The sequence below is a fragment of the Glycine max genome, unplaced genomic scaffold, assembly GCF_000004515.6.
Source record: "Glycine max cultivar Williams 82 unplaced genomic scaffold, Glycine_max_v4.0 scaffold_138, whole genome shotgun sequence".
NCBI lineage: Eukaryota > Viridiplantae > Streptophyta > Magnoliopsida > Fabales > Fabaceae > Glycine > Glycine max.
The window spans coordinates 31,628-52,987 of NW_024464778.1; the positions used below are offsets into that span (position 1 = coordinate 31,628).

The 21,360-nt window shown below is 32.9% G+C and overlaps 2 protein-coding genes and 1 non-coding gene across 3 annotated transcripts; 1 reads left to right on the forward strand and 2 right to left on the reverse strand.

The window, feature by feature from the left end:
• Positions 1 to 3,346: 3,346 nt before the first annotated feature.
• LOC100784772 (uncharacterized protein At1g32220, chloroplastic) lies at positions 3,347 to 7,561 on the reverse strand. Its single transcript, XR_005890618.1, has 6 exons — positions 7,534 to 7,561; positions 7,374 to 7,429; positions 6,734 to 6,794; positions 4,442 to 4,520; positions 4,001 to 4,043; positions 3,347 to 3,689 (listed from the first exon to the last, which is right to left on the reverse strand). It is a non-coding gene; the product is annotated as an uncharacterized protein At1g32220, chloroplastic (transcript).
• Positions 7,562 to 11,778: 4,217 nt separating this feature from the next.
• On the forward strand, positions 11,779 to 17,750 carry LOC100819520 (histidine kinase 5). The gene is made up of 12 exons (XM_041013730.1): positions 11,779 to 13,086; positions 13,260 to 13,316; positions 13,514 to 13,741; positions 13,931 to 14,024; positions 14,119 to 14,325; positions 14,512 to 14,642; positions 14,885 to 14,934; positions 15,114 to 15,478; positions 15,627 to 15,730; positions 15,804 to 16,610; positions 16,713 to 16,880; positions 17,504 to 17,750. The coding sequence occupies exons 1-12, from the start codon at positions 12,364 to 12,366 to the stop codon at positions 17,633 to 17,635; spliced, it is 3,066 nt and encodes a 1,021-aa protein (XP_040869664.1). The 5' UTR covers positions 11,779 to 12,363; the 3' UTR covers positions 17,636 to 17,750.
• Positions 17,751 to 19,469: 1,719 nt separating this feature from the next.
• Positions 19,470 to 21,330, reverse strand: LOC106797924 (uncharacterized protein At1g32220, chloroplastic). Its single transcript, XM_014773227.3, has 4 exons — positions 21,116 to 21,330; positions 20,678 to 20,737; positions 20,277 to 20,368; positions 19,470 to 19,804 (listed from the first exon to the last, which is right to left on the reverse strand). Exons 2-4 carry the CDS (start codon positions 20,724 to 20,726, stop codon positions 19,625 to 19,627), a joined length of 321 nt encoding a protein of 106 aa, XP_014628713.1. The 5' UTR covers positions 20,727 to 20,737; positions 21,116 to 21,330; the 3' UTR covers positions 19,470 to 19,624.
• Positions 21,331 to 21,360: the final 30 nt, after the last annotated feature.

Consider the following 21,360-nt stretch of genomic DNA (forward strand, 5'->3'; position numbering starts at 1 on the left):
GATACTCTAAGGATCCATATACATATTCTCACTAATCCCCAATTGTGAATAACTCATCCCTTACCTCTAAACGGACTCACGTGTCTTCAGCCAGCGATAGCAGCATCTCTAGCGATTCCCTGAGATTTCTTCATTCTTTTCCTCTAACTGTTTCGATAGAGTTCCCAAACGTCAGAGAGACAGAAAAGGGATTAAAGCCTCCACTTGTACTGTCTTGGTGCGATTTCTTTTTCTCTCTCCGTGAATATTATCTCGCAAATCCCAACGGTGAAGGTGTGTCTAACTAAGTCGGGAACCACATATCAAAATTTCATGAAAATTAACAAAATTGGGATCGTAGTTTTATTGAGACCGTTTTGAGTTTCTGCGGGAAAGGAAAAGGCTACGATGCGAAAGGTATTTCTCTCAGCTCAAACATGATGTCAAAATTCCCAACGGTGAGAATGCTCGGAATTGGGTTGCGAACGTGGTGCTCAAATTTCACGACGATCCAACGATAAATGAGTCCAAGATCGTCATTTTTCTAAGACAAATTTGGTGGGCTGCGGGAAAAAGAATGAATTTTGAAAGAAGAAGAGAAAAAATGAAATTGAAAGGCAGAGAAGTCAGTCTGAAAACCGACCTTGCATTTTGCTATTTATAACTAGGGGTATTCATGACCTATTATTTACTCTATTTATTTATTTTTATTATTTTATAAAAAAAGAAACTATTTTATTCTCGATCAAATGAATAATAAAATACCTTTTTTATTTTCTCTCAAACCATTATTTTATTATAACTATTTTTCTTTATTTATTTACTTATAAAACATCATTATTCTCTAAAATTTTATTTACGAAAAATAAAATGGAATGTTACAAAAACCCACGTAAAAGCTCCTCATCTAACTAACTCATCTCTTATCAATGCACTGTGAGCCTGAGTTTGATTGATCTCCACTATGTCCAACGCAGCATATCAAAAGCACCATATTGAAATTAACCTATGATTTTTTTTGGTTCATATTAACCCATGATTAAATAAACTAACCTAGAAATTATTAATCCAAGTGGAACTATGTTACGTCTCTTTAAATAAAATTTTTAATTTGAGTCTTTTAAATAGAAAAAATATGATTAAAAAGAAAAATCCTACTAAACAGTCAGATTCTCCAACGTAGATTAATTATCAGTAAAATCGGTGACATTTGACACCAATGTCATAATGAAAAAAAAATCTAAAACTTTATAAAAAGGGTCATTAAAGCTAATTTTGTAAACCCAAATTAAATAAGCTCAGGTCTTTTAAAAAGATTCTTTTTTTCTTTGAAGTAAAATATAAGAATCGAAAGATATGCCTCATGCTGTGGGAAGCCTTTGAGAACTGAAAGATGGAGAGCGGTGTTGCCTACTTCATCTTGCCAATTTAAAACCCTTTTTCCCGGTCCTCAGCAAGTCTTTGGCAATTTCTCTGAAGCCATCCAACCAAGACCTCCAAGGCCTTAAACTGATCATATTTCACAGCAATGTGCAACGCAGTCTCACTTCGGACGGTCACATCTTCAATGGAACCAGGGCAAGCCGACAAGAACTTAGCCACAAGATCAGTTCTCCCAGTTTGAGTAGCAATATGCACTGTTGTGTTCATAATGCGGGTCTTCCAAAGACTGTTACTTGTAGTACAGTGCCCTAATTATGCCCCAATTCTAAACTAAGGTTACTCAATGGAGTAGTTGAATCAATGGACTCGGGCTAAAAAAAACTAACAAATTAACAACTAATAAAAAAAATTCTTGATGTATTGTGAAATTAAAAAAATTGGTAAGGTAGATCTATGGCTACATGCACGCACGCACTTTCAGATTTTATTCTTTCAAGGATTTGGTATGGAGAAATATTCTCAGTTTAACAATAATAGTAAAACAAAGATATTCAGAAGCAAATCGCCCCAAATTAGATTTACCCAGAAAACAAAAGAAAGATAATTCTAGTTTTGATTTATTCTGACAGTAAACGTTGTATTCCATTGGCGTCAATGATCCCCGGGGAAATACAGGATCAGTAGCAGTAGCAGCTGTAACAGCAACTTTTGCCACCGCATCAGGAGGTGTCAACGGAGGCCCAACAAGTGGGATATGGTTCGATTGTTTAGCAACTCGGAGAACCTACAACACTCAAGTGAATTACAGTAAAAAAAACATAGGAAACGACAAATTTGGGGCGATTTTTAAGCTGATATTAAGGACAAATATTTAGACATTCAAACAAAAAACTAATAAAAGTAAAATGAGCTATGCCATGAATGTATACCGCAAACAAACAAATACTCAAGAAATATAAGAATCGAAAGATATGCCTCATGCCTTGGGAAGCCTTTGAGAACTGAAAGATGGAGAGCGGTGTTGCCTACTTCATCTTGCCAATTTAAAACCCTTTTTCCCCGGTCCTCAGCAAGTCTTTGGCAATTTCTCTGAAGCCATCCAACCAAGACCTCCAAGGCCTTAACTGATCATATTTCACAGCAATGTGCAACGCAGTCTCACTTCGGACGGTCACATCTTCAATGGAACCAGGGCAAGCCGACAAGAACTTAGCCACAAGATCAGTTCTCCCAGTTTGAGTAGCAATATGCACTGTTGTGTTCATAATGCGGGTCTTCCAAAGACTGTTACTTTGTAGTACAGTGCCCTAATTATGCCCCAATTCTAAACTAAGGTTACTCAATGGAGTAGTTGAATCAATGGACTCGGGCCTAAAAAAAAACTAACAAATTAACAACTAATAAAAAAATTCTTGATGTATTGTGAAATTAAAAAAATTGGTAAGGTAGATCTATGGCTACATGCACGCACGCACTTTCAGATTTTATTCTTTCAAGGATTTGGTATGGAGAAATATTCTCAGTTTAACAATAATAGTAAAACAAAGATATTCAGAAGCAAATCGCCCCAAATTAGATTTACCCAGAAAACAAAAGAAAGATAATTCTAGTTTTGATTTATTCTGACAGTAAACGTTGTATTCCATTGGCGTCAATGATCCCCGGGGAAATACAGGATCAGTAGCAGTAGCAGCTGTAACAGCAACTTTTGCCACCGCATCAGGAGGTGTCAACGGAGGCCCAACAAGTGGGATATGGTTCGATTGTTTAGCAACTCGGAGAACCTACAACACTCAAGTGAATTACAGTAAAAAAAACATAGGAAACGACAAATTTGGGGCGATTTTTAGCTGATATTAAGGACAAATATTTTAGACATTCAAACAAAAAACTAATAAAAGTAAAATGAGCTATGCCATGAATGTATACCGCAAACAAACAAATACTCAAGAAAAGTCAGAACTTTGATTGCCGGGAAGAGAAATTCAAACTTCAATTTCAGGACACTTGCACCCAAAACCAATCAATCAACAGGTAAACAGTTTAGACAACCATAATTGAACAGGAAAATCCCTAATCCCCTCTATAAACTAATAATAAATATGAAGAATGAAAAGATGGGGAAAACATTACAGATACATATATTGGGCTTAGTCAGGTTATATACAAAACTAATGTCAATTCATCAAAGGAGCTAAGTTATTTGCAAATCTGGATGGAAAAAACTAATGTCAACGTCATATTAGAGAGTCACATCAAATTACCATTTCCAATGGAATGCAACACTTCGAGTCCCATAAATTAAAATCCTGGCCTCAGAATTACTCCTGAAAAAGGCATGTGATAGTCCAATCATGTATGAGCATAATACTCCATAATTCCAAGAATGAGTTACTTCACTTTTTTTCTCCTTGTTAGATGGAAAACTTAACTTTCTTCATCCCTTGTACTATGGAAACATCTTTGCAATAGCTAGTAAAGAGAGATTAAAAAACAAGCGAAATGAACAGTGTCACCTATTATCAACTAGGATAGCAAACACATTACAAGCCAAAAGATAAAATTTACCAACTTCTAAAACTAGCCCTATATTTAATTCAGGCCTCCTAGGAATCAATGTAAGAGACTGAATATGTACCTCCAAATGGAAATCTGGTCAGAAGCTCTGTTTCAGCAGCTCTCTGCATCAATTAAGCCACTATATAAAAATTTCACGAGATTATAATAGAAAATATTTCGTGTCAACTTTACAATTTTTTCTTTCATAGAAGTAGAAGCATGTATACATGATAAAGATTGCAGCCCAAAGAGAGAGAATTCAGAACATCACAAAGACAATAACTGATGTCTGAAGAAGTTAATTATAACTATTAGCAGTGACAAGAAGAAAACGGCCAATCACATATTGAATACTGTAAATTTTAAATGATTAACAAGTCAAAACTATTGAAGAGTTAATGTACCACACAAGATGTTAAAAATTGATGATACTCCTCCATCACATATTTCCTGGCAAAGTTCATCAACTACTGATTCATTCCTCAAAATACCCTCACGATAAAAGAGTTGGACATATTACCTTTCCTATATTACAGCCCTGCAGTAAGTAATTACTACACCAAAGTCAGCAGTAGAGATATAGACAAATCTTTTAACACCTGTGGGACCAAGGACAAATTATCCAACAATAAGTGCCAAAGAACTCTACAGGAGGAAACAATAACTAATACATCGCTGGACAACAAAATCAATTCCATTTTTTTTAAAAAAAAAAAATCTTGTAAACTGATGAACAGAAAATAGTTTCCAATAAATCAACTCACTGGCTAAATATCACCCCCAATAATTTAGAATAGGAGACAAAATAAATTCATGTTAGAATTCATTCACCAAAACACCAGTTTCTGTCATTAGACTCGTTCCATTTTCCACAACAAATAAATATATAGACATATTGGCAAAGGAAAAGCATAACAGAGACAAGACAACTGCCCTATTAGGTCTACAATTACATGAAATGAAGCAACATTCTATACACCTATCATGTCCCAAATTGGAAAACTATGCCAAAAAACATACAAGAATAGTATCTGAATATTGCACTATTTCTTTGCCAGAGAGACAGAAATTTATAACTGAAAAGCTCATACACATGATAATAAGTGCTAGAGGCTTCACAGAACAGAAAGCTTATAATTATGTTACACTAATGGGACAACAATTTCTAGCATATTATCCTATTTCAATGCCTTGTATGGCTTGACAACAGTCTTCCTCATTTGACAAGTTAAAACCAAGTATAGCAATTCCTGGATAAGTATCAATCCATAAACATATAAAAACTAAACCTGAAGTTGTGGCCTGAATTGCTACACCAACTCTTTCTTATAATAAGGTGGACAATTGTGACAGGCTGACAGCAACCTAAGAAAACTTCTTTTCCCCCACTGACAGTACCATCCATCCTTTTCCCATCATTCCTCTTAGCCACTGTTAGTTTATTCTTATAATTTGTAGTAACTTTTATCAAAGTTTTTAAAACCAGACCAGACCGACCGGTTCAACCGGTCCAGAGACTCTAAAAAACCGGAACATCTCTGAACCGGTATAGAAAACTAGGGTTGAACCGGTCTTTTTAAATTGTTTTTTTTTTTTTTATTATTTATCTAAAATATTTTAAGATAAATACAAATACATTCTTAAATATTTCACATAAGTATCAAATATTTTCTCAATTATTATTATTTTTATCTTATGAAACATATAATTTAATCATTTATACTAATTTATAATTTTTTGGATCCTAAGTTTTTAACTATATATTACTTGATTACTTAAAATATTATATAATATTGAAAAATATAAAACCGGTTCAACCACAGTTTAACTACAGTCGAACCATCGAACCTTAAACCAATGCCTTCACCAGTTCAATCACTGGTTCAGTTTTAAAAACATTGCTTTTAATAGATTAATTGTCCTGTGTCAATCATTGGACAACAGGAGATATGTTTTAGTTTAGGACAACATTGACTCCTTTCATTACTTTTTCTCGGGGGTTTCTCAAAATTATCCAGATAGAAGATTTGTGCTGTATTTGTACTTCTATGGCTATAACTACCTCATGACTGTATCTGGACAGCGGTGGCTAGAAATCTATCAGGGGAAAAACAGACTTGTTGCTGCTCCTGCAAGCTCTTACTCTGCAATACTGACACAGGTAAGGATATATTGAGCTGATATATTGACTCAGGTAAATAATAATCCCAAAAAATTAACAAGTTTTCAGTATGAGTTTACAATTTTGGCACTTCCATTTGAAAATTTTTGGGAGTATAGAATGCTTTTGGTAAGAAAATGTTTTCTCAAAGACAACTGTATGAATCTGTATCTGTGATTCCCCTAAAGTGGATTAAACAGTTAACCCTGTCGCCTATACGTTTGTGGAAGACTAAATTATATTAATGCTGCATATAACAGTCTCCTAGACTGGTATTAGTGGAGAACTTGTGAATTGCAACACCATCAAATATCAAGATGTTGTGATTTCAACAAGCCTAACATTAGCATGGAAATTTGTATTTTTTTAATCTTTAAAAGGGATTATATATTTCAGTCAAAATTAAGCAGTCTGTCAATTGAACAATTTTTTTTTCCAAATTTTTGTTAAGCCTAGTCTTATCATTTGATCTATTCAACAAATCCCACTTAGTGGAATAAGGCTCAGTTGCAGTTGTTATAAGCTCAAAAAGAAAGATTAGTATGGGCATTGCCCTGGCTACTCCAAGCAGTAGAACTAAAAAATAATGATGGCGACATTTGAAAAATTGGATTCAAAAGAATATGTATGAAATGTGAATTCCTCAATTACCTTGATCTGAAGCTGCTCTAATAGCTTTGATGTTGGAGCCAAAACCACCCATAAATGAGATCTTATAAAAGAAACACAAGTTAGCACCACAGGCATATCATCACAAGGGAACAAATATTTACATATAAAATTCTGTATCCTAAGCGACAAAATTCAGACACATTAGGTTAGTTAGTGCCATGCATGCAGCATGCTTGCTAAAAATCTATAATACTTTCAACCCAAATTATCTCACAGTATCACAAACACTCACTTCCTTTTTCCCTTTCAATCTGTTAGCATCAAGACTATAAAACCAAACTAAATAATCATTCTCATCAACATTCTCTAAATTCACCAGTGATAGAGGCTAGGCTCCAACCACCTTTAACTAGCTGACCCCAAGATGGGACATAAAATTGTGAGATATATTGCCACAGAAAACTGATAAAAGAATGGACCCTCACCAAACAAGTTCTTTAAAATCTAAAGCAACATCTTGTAACTGCAAAAGAAACAGAATAAAAAAAGAAGAAAGTAAAACCAACTTGGCTTTGGGCTTTCTCTTAGCTGCAAAATATTAACCGGGCATTTAACAAACTAAAGGGAAACTTGCAACTAAATTTTTACCAGGCAATATAACAAGAGAAGGGAAACTTACAACAGCAGTGGCCCCATTCAGATGTTTTCTCAATGAAGCAGTTGAAAAGAGATTCCCTAATTTTTAGAAGACAGTTTAGATATATTAGACTATTATAATATCCTAGAAAGATTTAGTCTACAAGAAAATGCCAAAAAGAAAAAAAAGGCAGACCAAATGCCAAGCAAATTCCATAGCCCAGGAATCATGCAGGGATGCCTACCAGACCTGGGAGAAAAACACAGTGAATGACAACGCAGATACATTACAAGAAGAAAAGTGTTAAATAATAAATATGAAAAGTAGGTAACAATGAAGTGTTTCCAATACATAAAGCATGATAGACAGAAAGTTGCACAAATACCAAAAAAAAAAAACCTGTAGGACTCCCAGCACACTGCCACGATGTAGGGCTTCTAACAAAATGTGTGATCCAAGTGATCCAAGTCCAACAAACGATTGCCTCCAAGCACAACCAACTTTAATAACATTCAACACAAGTTATAGGTTAAAACGCATATACAAAATGTTTCACATACGGTTATGTTGGTAGAAGACCTTTTCCGTTGGGGTGGCGGCACATTTACAGTCTCTGCTTCTTCAACTTTAAAGGGTTCATGAACTTTGTTAGAATCTGTGCAGAGATTTCTCCCGCTGATTGACACTACCGTGGCACTGCAACATAAGAAAAAGAAAAAAGAGAAAACACGATGCAATGACCTAATGAGTAATCTACAAATCATGAAGACAATCAACATAAAATTCAAATCACATTTGTACTGAACTTGACACAGTGAGTTCCATAAATAAATAATTAAATATTAAACTCATGACACACTTAATTTGCACCGGCTATCCTCCACATAGCATATTATGCGCAACACTGTAGTTACCAAAAATCAAAAAATATATATATAAAAAGTCATAATATGTGTATATGAATATAAAATCAATATATTTAACAACAAGCACACGTCGAATCGAGCATAGAACGAAAAACGACACGCTAACGGAACATAACGGTTAAAAAGGAAAAAGGGAATAAAAGTGAAAAGACAGAAAGCATACTTGATCCTGGAAATGGAAGGCGTGGAATGGATCAAGCGCGAAAGCACTGTCCTCATTTTCTCTGTTGAGCTTTGGAATTTTCTTTACGAGACGAAGCTTGTAGGGTTAGGAATGGCGGAAAAGAATAGAGAGAGAGTCAAGTAACTGGGAAGTGACTTTATTCTAATAGCCGCGTGACATGAGCCTTCGCATTCGCCCAGAATACAGGAACAAACTTGGAATGGGCACCAGGCGCAACCAATTCTGTTCAAACATTCTAGTTCCGGGTGTTACTAGGAGCACCCAGAATTTTTTCTGGGGCACCCAAAAACATAGTGGAAGAATAAAAATCTCTTTCAAAACAATGAGTAAATAGACGTTATAAATAAATAGTATTGCTATATATAAAACTAATCCCGTGTTTAAGAAGGCCTCAAGAATTTCGAGCGAACCTAGCCAGCAAAAGTTGATGGAATTTGGACTCAAAAGAATGGGGGTGCAATTCTAGTAATTCGGATGAAATTGATAAAAATAAGACACAAACTCTATCATATAAAGTGATGTAAGCAGTATGGTTTAGATTTTGAATATCACTTTTAAGCAGTGTGGTCTGGATTATGCCTGGTCAGTTTAGCAATACTTTGGCCCCATATATTCCTTCATATTATCATTTGCATGTCTCTATGACATTATCTAACACCCATTGGCCACATTCTAAACAAAAAATGAACAAATTGTTATTAAACTAGTATTAATAAAGTGTTTGATTTGCAATAAATTCAATTGTTAATGGCAAAATTAAGAAAAGCCCGTTTCCACCTTTTTTTTAATTTTAACTTGGAACTTAATGGGGATAACTAAAGAAATGTTTTATTTTTCATAGTATGTGAAACACAAATAGCCATTGACTTCACATATTCATTTAATAATAAAATAAATTTATCATTTCATTTTCTTATTTAAATATTCTATAATAAAAATTATATTAGTATTCTATGATTTTATAAAGGGTCTTATTAAAAACATTAGTTAACAAATTAATAATATTTGTTATTAACAATACATTAAAATTTAATAACAATATCTTTTCAATATTTTTTTAACCGTGTCTCGTTGAGACATTGGTTAACATTTTCCATTTATAAACTATATCCTATACACATGTTACTAGTTTTTTGACAAAAGAAGCCTAAGTCCCCAAGCAAGAAATTCTATTAAACAAAATTCCAGCAGAGTCAGCTAACAAGCACAAAGATTAAAAAATTTGGCAAAAATTCAAAAATTCTTAGAGTCAACACTAATGTTTAAGTTGTGCTTGGCTAGGGCATTTGTCACTTGGATTGCTTTGTGATAAACATCAAAAAGTAAATGCTTGTTCTTGAGAAGCATACCCATCTAAAGTTACAGCAAAATTAGCACCCATGATAATCTCATTGGTATGATGACTAAGGCACTGCTTCTTATGGTCATGTTTGAGCATTGTTTGGACAAAATTAGCACCCTTGGGGTTTTTTTTTTCTTAAAAAAAACAATTTATTATGAAGATTGCTTTTGTTTTCTTCCATTAGAATTCATGCCAAGGTGGATATTATTAGAGTTGGTGACTCAAATTCTTGACTTGACCTGTAATGGTTGCAATGAGACCAATTTGGTGAAGAAATATTTTGAGGCATGGATGTTTACCGGTTTATGCTTTTGGTCTGGTTTTACATGTGTGATAATATAATAATGGCAATGATTATTTTAGTAGTTAGTTTTTATTTTTATGATATTGATATGAAATAATTTTTATTGGAAACGATGTTTAATCTTCGTTGAAAACTATCCTTACTATCATTTGTTGGTATGAATTAATTATAACTTATGTAGTTGTCAACTTGTGTCAGTATAATAAGTTAAACACTATAAAATATAAATTACTATATATTTTTCTTGTATCAATTTTCAATGTAATGAATTTTTCCTCCTCCACCTATCATTTTTCCACTAAAACTTTCTCACGTTAAATGTGCTCATTATTCTTTCTTTATCTCTCTTACACATCATGGAAGGAAAGGAAAGAAAAAAATCATGAAACCTATACTTTTCACCAACAAGAAATTGAATAAATAATCTATTTGATCTCTCAAATATTATCCTTTTTTCTAAGTAGTTTTAAATTAGAGTTTAATAGTCAATTCGTATTAAAATAATTTTATATTATCATTTAATCATAAATTATTGTTGATATATTTTTTAAAATAATTATCATAAAATTTAACAAACTTACTATAAATGATAATTATGATTAAATAATAATATAAAATTTTAAATTGTTAGTTTATAGCCTATTTGATCTTTAAATTAATAAAATTGTATAGATAATTCTTCAAACATTAAATATTTATTAATTTAATTTCTATATTGATAATTTTATTATTTATTTTTTACTTATCTAAAAGATTTTTACACACACTAGAAATTGAATATAAATTATTCCGTTAAATAGGTCGTTTTAACTCAAATGAATGCAACGAGATCTTGGACCGCTACACCAACCCTTTGAGTTTCATACTTTTATTGTTCAAAATCTGATTTAAAATATTTAAATAATTAGAGGGCTTGAGAAATGTAACACGCATATGTATATACTTTAAATGGACAAAAACAATTCTAGTGACAGTCAAAGCGTTCAAAATAGTGAGTAGGATTCATAAAATTTTGTAATTCTCAATATTTTTAATTACTTCCTTCGATTCATATTAAGGTATGATTAACAAATTTGTTAAAATGAAAAAATAGTTAATTTAATTGAAAATATTAAATTTGTCCTCAACTATTATTTTTAAACTATTCTAAAAAAACTTTAAAAACATTAATGAATTATGATTTTTTAACTGTCACATTATTTTAGAACTGACTCTAATTTAAAATATTTTTGAAAAAAAATAATTAATAAAGGAAAAATTATGTTTAACCTTATAAAAAAAATCAAGATATACATTTAATTTAAAACTTATTATATGGATATGAGGCAGAAATCCGCAATTGACATTTGGTGTAAGGTTTAATGAGAACGATCTATATTTAACGAGAGAACTGTACTCTGAAATTTTCTTAAATATGAGGCAGAATTAATAAAGAGTTTGAGGTCATGAAAAAAGTGTATCCAACATGTGAAAAACCATAACGACGCGCCGCAGCAGCATCACTCACATCACTTGGGAAAGGGCGGGGAACAGCAACGGCTTCGTCAGGATTTTAAAAAACTCCGATAGACATCCATTTTTTTGGGGAAAAAGAACAACAACATCATAAAATATTCTACTAGTATATGGTTGTTTAATTAACTAACACCTGAGATGAGACTTTGTTTTTTTTTTACATAGGAAAGAAAACTCTCTCCACCTTGTTAACATAACATAACATTGTTGCCTCACAAGACAGGAAATAAACACAACCACAGTTAAGAAAGCCAAAAATTTCTCCATCATTTTGCACATACCTCTCTGGGATTCCTTTTTTTATTAAAGATTGTTCCTTTGTACCTCACATATTTATAAACACATGCTGCCCTCTCCAACCTCCATATGCTAACTGCTTCTCTATATACAATAGAGAGTTTCTTCCAATTCCAAACTGAATTGAATTTCTGTAAATTAAAATCAATCTATGCACCACAGTTTTTGGAGAAGTTAGAAGAAAGAACTTCTATATAAGTTAAGCATATAATTTGATTTTAACTTACAAGAGAAGCTCAATTCAATTTAGCTTATGAGAGAAACTCAATTCATTTTATCTTCTTTTCTTCTGTAATTAAGTGGTTATGAAGAAATTTATTCAACCAGGACTTCAGTATCAAACTTATGTGAGACAGATCTTCTCCTAACATATTGCAGTGCTTGGGCTTCCATCCGAGTGTGCTGTTTGGTGTCTCTTATGATGCAAAAGGCCAAAGAGATATTGAACTTGCAATAGTACTTTCATGCTCGGCGAGATGGAGAATGATTCTATAGAGGACATGGACATTGAAGCCCTTCCTTCAATGTGGCCTCAAGATATTGGAACCGAGGTTGGGAAGCAGTTTAATATAGAAAAGGCTGGAAGGGACCAAGACATGTTAGAGGAGGTTACAATCATAGAGGAGCCAACTATAGTTGATTTCAAGCGTCTCATGGAGCTTACAGATTTTACAGAAAAGGGCTCTTCTCAGTTGGCATATCTAATGAAGCAATGGGAGTACAAACAGGCCAGTGTCGTGCGTCTTCTCAGAGAAGAACTTGACAACCTAAGCAAGCAAAGGCAGGATGCTGAGCTCAGGAAGTTGGAGATATTGGAAGAGCATCAATTCGAGGAAGAACAATATGGGGGAGATAAGCGTCCAGTTTCTATATTGGATGAAGTTTATGATGGTATATGGCAAGATATACCTTGCAGGAAAAGTGATGTTGTGGTTCAAAACAAGAGGAGTGAGATTGATGTTGAGTATGACACTGTCATGTACTGGAAACAGCGAGCGTTGCATTCAGAGAAGCAGCTGGAGGCAAGTATCCAAAGAGAAGAGATACTTGAAGAAAAGTTGCATGAAAGAATAGCAAACATTGAAAGGCAGTCCTCTCCTGTGGAAGAACTCTCCCAGATCCTGAAGAGAGCAGATAATTTCTTGCATTTTATACTCCAAAATGCACCTGTTGTTATTGGCCATCAGGTATATGATTGCGAGTATATTGAGTTTTTCTTATGGAATAATCTTAGCATATTTTATACGACTTGAATTTGATTAAGAGATTTTGAGTGCTCTTTTGAGTAGAGTAACAAGCATGAAGTTACTGCTTGCCATACTGAGGGCTCTTTTAATCCGCTTGATATTTTTTCTTCCAGGACAAAGAGTTGCGCTATTGCTTTATCTATAATCATTTTCCAAGTTTACAAGAGGAGGTAATGATTGCTGTTGAAACTCTGGTTGCAAAGTTATATGGTTAACGTTGCATCAATTTGTTTTGTTCTAATTGTTTTCTATCAAAAACTGCTGAAAACTCAGAAGAAGCTTGTTTCCTCTCTTTTAGTTGTTTTGCAAGGGATTTTTAAGCATGCTGAAATATCTTAGCTCTTTTTAACTTACTCATCTTTTTCAGGATATCATAGGAAAAACCGATGTTGAAATATTCACGGGAGCTGGTGTTAAGGAAGCTCAAGAATTTAAGAGAGAAGTTTTGGAAAAAGGATTACCTGCAAAAAGGGAAATCACTTTTGAGACAGAACTATTTGGGTCAAAGACATTTTTGATATATGTAGAGCCTGTGTTTAGCAAAGCAGGGGAGACAATTGGAATAAATTACATGGGAATGGATATAACAGATCAGGTAAATGTTGTTGTCGTTGTTGTTGTCTTTTTTTTTTGAATCAGTTTAACTTGCATTCTTTTTTTAAACCGAGTCTAATGGCATGTAATCGATGTAGCTAATCTCACCTAGTAGGTAAGGCTTTGTTGTTGTAGTAATTGCATTCTTGTTCTTATATAGAGAATATTTATATTTCTTAATAAAATGCAGGTGAGAAAAAGAGAAAGGATGGCAAAGATTCGGGAAGAGATTGCTGTTCAGAAAGCCAAGGAAACAGAACTGAATAAAACCATTCAAATTACAGGTTTAATCATTCAGTAAAATCTCATTTATCAAATTTACTTCAATTTGTTCTTACTGCAAGACAACTTATTATGTTCCCCTCCTCCTTTTAATAGAGGAGACTATGCGAGCAAAACAAATGTTGGCAACAATGTCTCATGAGATAAGATCTCCATTGTCTGGGGTTGTTAGCATGGCTGAAATTCTTTCTAACACAAAACTCGATTGGGAGCAAAGACAACTCCTGGATGTCATGCTATCTTCTGGAGATTTGGTTCTTCAAATTATAAATGACATACTTGATCTTTCCAAGGTCGAGTCAGGTTGCAAATCTATCCTTGTGAATTATATAAAGACTAATTTTAATTATTTGGAGAGCAACTTGGAAGTTGCTTATGATTAAGACAAAAAAGTTGCTACACATCCTCCAAAATCCTGTTTTTAAGTTTCATTTTAGGTGCTGATATTTTAAGTTTCTACACATCCTCCAAAATCCTGTTTTTATGTAGGAGTGATGAAATTGGAAGCTACAAAATTCCGGCCAAGAGAGGTAGTCAAGCATGTACTCCAGACCGCTGTGGTTTCATTGCAGAAAATATTAACCTTAGAAGGACATGTAGCAGATGATGTACCTATTGAGGTGGGGACTCGGTAATGGTTGCATTCTATGCTGTCACATATATAGAATTATTAATTGTCCTTAAATGCTGGACTATTTCAACATAACTATTGTCACATATTTAGCATATTTACCTATCGAGGTGTATGAGTAGCAATGTAGCATAAAGATGTGTCACTCGAGACCATAACTTAATACAAAGCATGATTTCATCTGATTTGTGCTAACTGTTTGCACCTCATTTGCTTCTTGCATAATTGCAGGTCATTGGTGATGTTTTAAGGATGCGGCAAATTCTCACAAATTTAATTAGGTACTAAGCTTCACGTGATTAATTGGGTAGTCTTATTTCCAATTAGTTTGTCACGTAAATGATCCAAATTTTCATTTCCATTTATTCTTTTGATGCAAATAAAGTATAATAGGAAAAGAAAAAATCTATCATGAAAGTAGTTCTGTTGCTCTACATTCATTATTGCTAATATTTTGCAGCAATGCCATCAAGTTTACCCATGAAGGCAGAGTTGGAATAAACCTTTACGTTGTGCCAAAGCCTAATTTTGCAAAAGCAGAAGACATCCAAATGATGACTCCAAACCAATCAACTATGTCAGTGAATGGTGTAAAAGAAGAACAACATCTCTCAAAACCTCAAAGTGGCAATGATGGAAATCTTCTTGATGGTTGTCAAAAACATGACGACCATCCCAGTCAAAACCATGCATTCAATGACGAATGTGGATCTCCGGCCAAAAGTGAATGCTCAATGAATGGAGACACTGAGGAGCAACCTTATTCAGCTGAAACAACGGTGTGGATACGTTGTGATGTATATGACACAGGCATAGGAATACCAGGTATATTATACTATATGGTGAACCTCATCTTTTATTCATCACAAACCCTGATGTTTTAGAAATCTATTTTGCATTCACTAGTGTGATTTTTCTTACAGAAAAAAAGTACTCATCAGATGAATATTTTTTCCATGTTGTAATGCGACAGAAGATGCTATACCAACCTTATTTAAAAGGTACATGCAAGTCAGTGCAGACCACACTCGAAAGTATGGTGGCACAGGGCTAGGACTAGCAATATGCAAACAACTGGTAAATTGAAAATCACATTTCATTTGTTTTCTTAACTAACTAAATTGCTAATGTTTCTTTGCACTTGGAATAGGTTGAGTTGATGGGGGGTCAACTAACAGTTTCTAGCAAAGAACACTATGGTTCTACTTTCACTTTCATTCTTCCATACAAGGTTTCAATCGCTTGTGATCATTCTGATGATCCGGATGAGCTTTCTGATTTGGAGAATAATGATGTCGCATCTGATGATACAATAGAGAGTTTCTTCCAATTCCAACCACGCACTTTGGGCTCTCTTTTCTCTTCTAATGGATCTAGCAGGACACAGAAGTTATTAACACACAAAATTGGCTACACCAGCTCACATAAACTTGGTGGATTTTCTGAGAGTTTATATTCATTCCCCTCCAATGATATCATGTCAAAAGGGACATGTTCAGTTGATGATGCATCTTCTGTGGTTGATGCTCCGGAGACGTCTGAATCGGCTAGTTCATCTGGTCACAGCCTAGAAACAAAGAACAAAAGTTTGGTTAGAAGAGATAAACAGCATCAAGATAAGGCTCGTGCTTGGTCCTTTAATGGTTATGCAGATTCCTCTGAAGTTACTGTGTCAAACGGAGAAATGGCTGGAGCAACAAAGTCAAGTGAACCCCAACAAACATGTCAGGGTCAAGGGAAGGCAAACACAACTACTCAATGTGTTACAAGCAGCAGCACATCAGAAGTAACCAAATCCACAATAAAGCCTAAGATCCTTCTTGTTGAAGATAACAAGATTAATGTCATGGTGACACAGTCCATGATGAAGCAATTAGGCCATAGCATAGATGTTGTGAACAATGGAGTGGAAGCAGTACGTGCAGTTCAGCGCCACACTTATGACCTGATTCTGATGGTAATTTCTAGGGATCTCAGAATGCTATCTTGTAGCAATTTTGCCATACAAATCTGAGCTTGGTATAAGTTCTACTAATCATTTGGTACTTGCACTTCACAGGATGTCTGCATGCCAGTTATGGATGGTCTTCAAGCAACAAAACTGATTCGGACTTTTGAGGAAACAGGCAATTGTGATGCTGCAAGAAGTGCTGGAATTGAGGAAAGTCTACCAGATCAAGATTATGAATGTTATGTACCATTTACAAAGCGGGTCCCCATTGTTGCGGTAAGTACTTACTACTTTGTCTCCTGTAATTCCTTCTAGTGTGACTACTCTTTATCTAGACTATAATCCTGAACATGCACGTTAACTTCTATAAGTATATCAGCAAAAGGATGAGTAGCAACACATTTCTAACATACTCTTTTCTGTTGTTTCAAATTTATTGTAAACTACAAAATCATGAATTTGGCTCGTTAAATAAGAAAAGTAACCCACAAAATTATGATTTCCTATAGATTTCAGCCAATGATAAAAAGTATGTTCAAAAGAGTGTATTAGAGATTGTGTTCTTACTTGTTATTAGTATTTCTCATGTCAGCAAATAACTTTCATGTGTAAGTTGTATATTCAATTAATTATACAGGTATTATTAGACTATTACAAAAATATTTCCATCCTTAATAGTTTCTTCAGAAGCCTTGATTTTCCTGCTTGTTCAATTTTGCTAATAAGTTCCTATGGACTAATTCAAATTCTGCTCGTTACCAAATAGTTACTTTTGGTCAAAACTAATGCTAAACAATCTTTTGGCTGGTTTCAATTTAATATTGGAATAAATTTCCTCTTCTACAAAAGTAATTTTGAGAAGTAAATGATAATTGTCTTCATATCTCATCTTAATGCAGATGACAGCAAATGCTTTGTCAGAGAGTGCTGAAGAGTGTTTTGCAAATGGTATGGACTCATTTGTGTCAAAACCTGTGACTTTCCAAAAACTTAAAGAATGTATTGAACAATACCTTGTAAATTTCAGCTAGTGTATACAAGAACATATAAAATAAAAGCCTAGGAAAGTTTTGTAATGAATGCATGATGTTCTCCAACTTTGTTATTGCCTACCTTAGGTTGTATAGATCTACAATATTTTTTTCATCTCCTCAAATTTTTCAGTATATATTTATGAAGGGAGTGCAGGAATCTCCTCTAATAATTAATAACTAGTACCTAGGATTATATATAATGATTAGTTATTTGTATACTAATTACTAATCTCAGAGTGATACACTAAATTTAATTAGGAGACATTTTTAAAAGTTTCTAAAATGTTATTTCAACAACCTATTATATAAATCCACAAGTTAAAAATGACACCTATTTGGTTAATTAAGTGTATATATAAGAAGATTTAATCTTTTTTACGAATATTTTTAACTTATTATAATAAAACTTATCAAATTAATTGCAACAAACTTATTAATGATTAGTACTTACCATATAAGCTAAGTTCTTAAATACTTAATTATTTGTTCACACAAATTAAAACATTCATAGTATAAAAATAATATAGTTGATTCCAACTATTTTGAGTTTGAATTTTGAAATATAACTATGTTCAATAGTTGAAGATTATCATCTATAATAATCTTATTCAACTTGAGCATGATTTACTTCTATAAAAGATATATATTTTTTATTTTTATAATACACGTTTTAAAAAAATTATATCAAATTAAAGTAATATTTTCCTTTTTATAGCTATTAATTCAATGAAGTTTTTAATTTATCTTGTTTTTTAATAACTGATAACTTAAATTTATTTAATCGACATTTATAATTTAATTTTAAATATTTATATTTTCTGATAAGTAGATATTTATAATTTTTAAATATTTAAATGTCTTTCGTCGTCTCATCACCTCATTTAATTATGATTTTTAATTTAGCTCTTAATTTTTTTAATTTTCAAATTATATATAATTATTACCTTTTTATTGAAAATATAAATACATATGAAAATAAACATTTTCATGTTTCATTATTTTAAAAATCAATGCAAAATGTAATAATAAGACATGTGTATTAACAACAATGCAACCAGTTAGATTATTCAAAATCATTTTATAATATCATAGTTAAACGTCCTAATCTTTCATTTCTTTTATTTGTATGACAAGATGAGAATTATCCTATAGATGCCATATTCATGGTGGTTTAAAATGTAAATCATAGTATTCATTCATTTTTATGTAAAATGAGAATGAAAAATTAAAAATATTCTTTCTCAAAATATGGACAAATGAAAGTTGATTTCTAAAGTAATAGATTAATAGTTAATTGCAATAAATAATTATAATTATTATATACAAATTAAAGACAAGTGTTTCTTATCATAATTTAAACTGACTCTCCCCACTACGATCGTCCCACATATTATTGTTAATTAATATTAATATCAATATTCAATAGCATCCCCAAACTTGGATCAATGTGTTAGAACAGTAACAACATTTAATTATGCCATTATTACCATCTATGTCCTCTGAAAAACTTCAACTTGAGCATCATTTACTTCTATAAAAGATATATGTTTTTTATTTTTATAATACACGTTTTAAAAAAATTATTTCAAATTAAAGTAATATTTTCCTTTTTATAATTATTTATTCAATGAAGTTTTTAATTTATCTTGTTTTTTTATAACTGATAACTTAAATTTATTTAATCGACATTTATAATTTAATTTCATACAAATGAAGGTTTGAGTCTCATGATCTAAGTGGCGAAACTTGCATGCCCAGCAGACTCAGTTTAACAACTAATAAAAAAAATTCTTGATGTATTGTGAAATTAAAAAAATTGGAAAGGTAGATCTATGGCTACATGCACGCACGCACTTTCAGATTTTATTCTTTCAAGGATTTGGTATGGAGAAATATTCTCAGTTTAACAATAATTGTAAAACACGGATATTCAGAAGCAAATCGCCCCAAATTAGATTTACCCAGAAAACAAAAAGAAAGATAATTCTAGTTTGATTTATTCTGACTGTAACGTTGTATTCCATAGGCGTCAATGATCCCCGGGGGAAATACAGGATCAGTAGCAGCTCTAACAGCAACTTTTGCCACCGCAGTAACATTGACAGGAGGTGTCAACAGAGGCCCAACAAGCGGGATCTGGTTCAATGGTTTAGCAACTTGGAGAACCTACAACACTCAAGTGAATTACAGTAAAAAAAAACCATAGGAAACGACAAATTTTTAAGCTGATATTCAGGACAAATTTTTAAGCATTCAAACAAAAAACTAATAAAAGTAAAATGAGCTATGCCATGAATGTATACCGCAAACAAACACATACTCAAGAAAAGTCAGAACTTTGATTGCCGGGAAGAGAAATTCAAACTTCAATTTCAGGACACTTGCACCCAAAACCAATCAATCAACTGGTAAACAGTTTAGACAACCATAATTGAACAGAAAATCCCTAATCCCCTCTATAAACTAATAATAAATATGAAGAATGAATAGATGGGGAAAACATTACAGATACATATATTGGGCTTAGTCAGGTTATATACAAAAACTAATGTCAATTCATTAAAGGAGCTAAGTTATTTGCAAATCTGGATGGAAAAAACTAATGTCAATGTCATATTAGAGAGTCACATCAAATTACCATTTCCAATGGAGATCCAACTACACCAAGGGGTATCTTCATACTCCCAAAACTTCGAGTCCCATAAATAAATCCTGGCCTCAGAATTACTCCTGAAAAAGGTATGTGATAGTCCAATCATGTATGAGCATAATACTCCATAATTCCAAGAATGAGTTACTTCACTTTTTTGTCATTGTTAGATGGAAAACTTAACTTTCTTCATCCCTTGTAGTATGGAAACATCTTTGCAATAGTTAGTAAAGAGAGATTAAAAAACAAGCGAAATGAACAGTGTCACCTATTATCAACTAGGATAGCAAACACATTACAAGTCAAAAGATAAAATTTACCAACTTCTAAAACTAGCCTAGATTTAATTCAGACCTCCTTGGAATCAATGTAAGAGACTGAATACGTACCTCCAAATGGAAATCTGGTCAGAAGCTCTGTTTCAGCAGCTCTCTGCATCAATTAAGCCACTATATAAAAATTTCACGAGATTATAATAGAAAATATTTCAGTGTCAACTTTACAATTTTTTATTTCATAGAAGTAGAAGCATGTATACATGATAAAGATTGCAGCCCAAAGAGAGAGAATTCAGAACATCACAAAGACAATAACTGATGACTGAAGAAGTTAATTATAACTATTAGCAGTGACAAGAAGAAAACTGGCCAATCACATATTGAATACTGCAAATTTTAAATGACTAACAAGTCAAAACTATTGAAGAGTTAATGTACCCACAAGATGTTAAAAATTGATGATACTCCATCACATATTTCCTGGCAAAGTTCATCAACTACTAATTCATTCCTCAAAATATCCTCACGATAAAGAGTTGGACATATTACCTTTCCTTCATAATAGCCCTGCAGTAAGTAATTTACTACACCAAAGTCAGCAGCAGAGATATAGACAAATCTTTTAACACCTGTGGGACCAAGGACAAATCATCCAACAATAAGTGCCAAAGAACTCTACAGGAGGAAACAATAACTAATACATCGCTGGACAACAAAATCAATTCCAGTTTTTTTTTTTAAAAAAAATCTTGTAAACTGATGACAGCAAAACCCTACCTATTATAATCAGCGAA

Coding starts and splice junctions, on each gene's coding strand:
- LOC100819520 (XM_041013730.1), top strand. CDS start 12,364: ATGCTCGGCGAGATGGAGAATGATTCTATAGAGGACATGGACATTGAA. Junction 13,317..13,513: donor TTCCAAGTTTACAAGAGGAG/GTAATGATTGCT, acceptor CATCTTTTTCAG/GATATCATAGGAAAAACCGA. Junction 14,935..15,113: donor ATTCTCACAAATTTAATTAG/GTACTAAGCTTC, acceptor AATATTTTGCAG/CAATGCCATCAAGTTTACCC.
- LOC106797924 (XM_014773227.3), bottom strand. CDS start 20,726: ATGCAGAGAGCTGCTGAAACAGAGCTTCTGACCAGATTTCCATTTGGA. Junction 20,369..20,677: donor GACCAGATTTCCATTTGGAG/GTACGTATTCAG, acceptor TACCTTTTTCAG/GAGTAATTCTGAGGCCAGGA. Junction 19,805..20,276: donor TTGGATCTCCATTGGAAATG/GTAATTTGATGT, acceptor TGAGTGTTGTAG/GTTCTCCAAGTTGCTAAACC.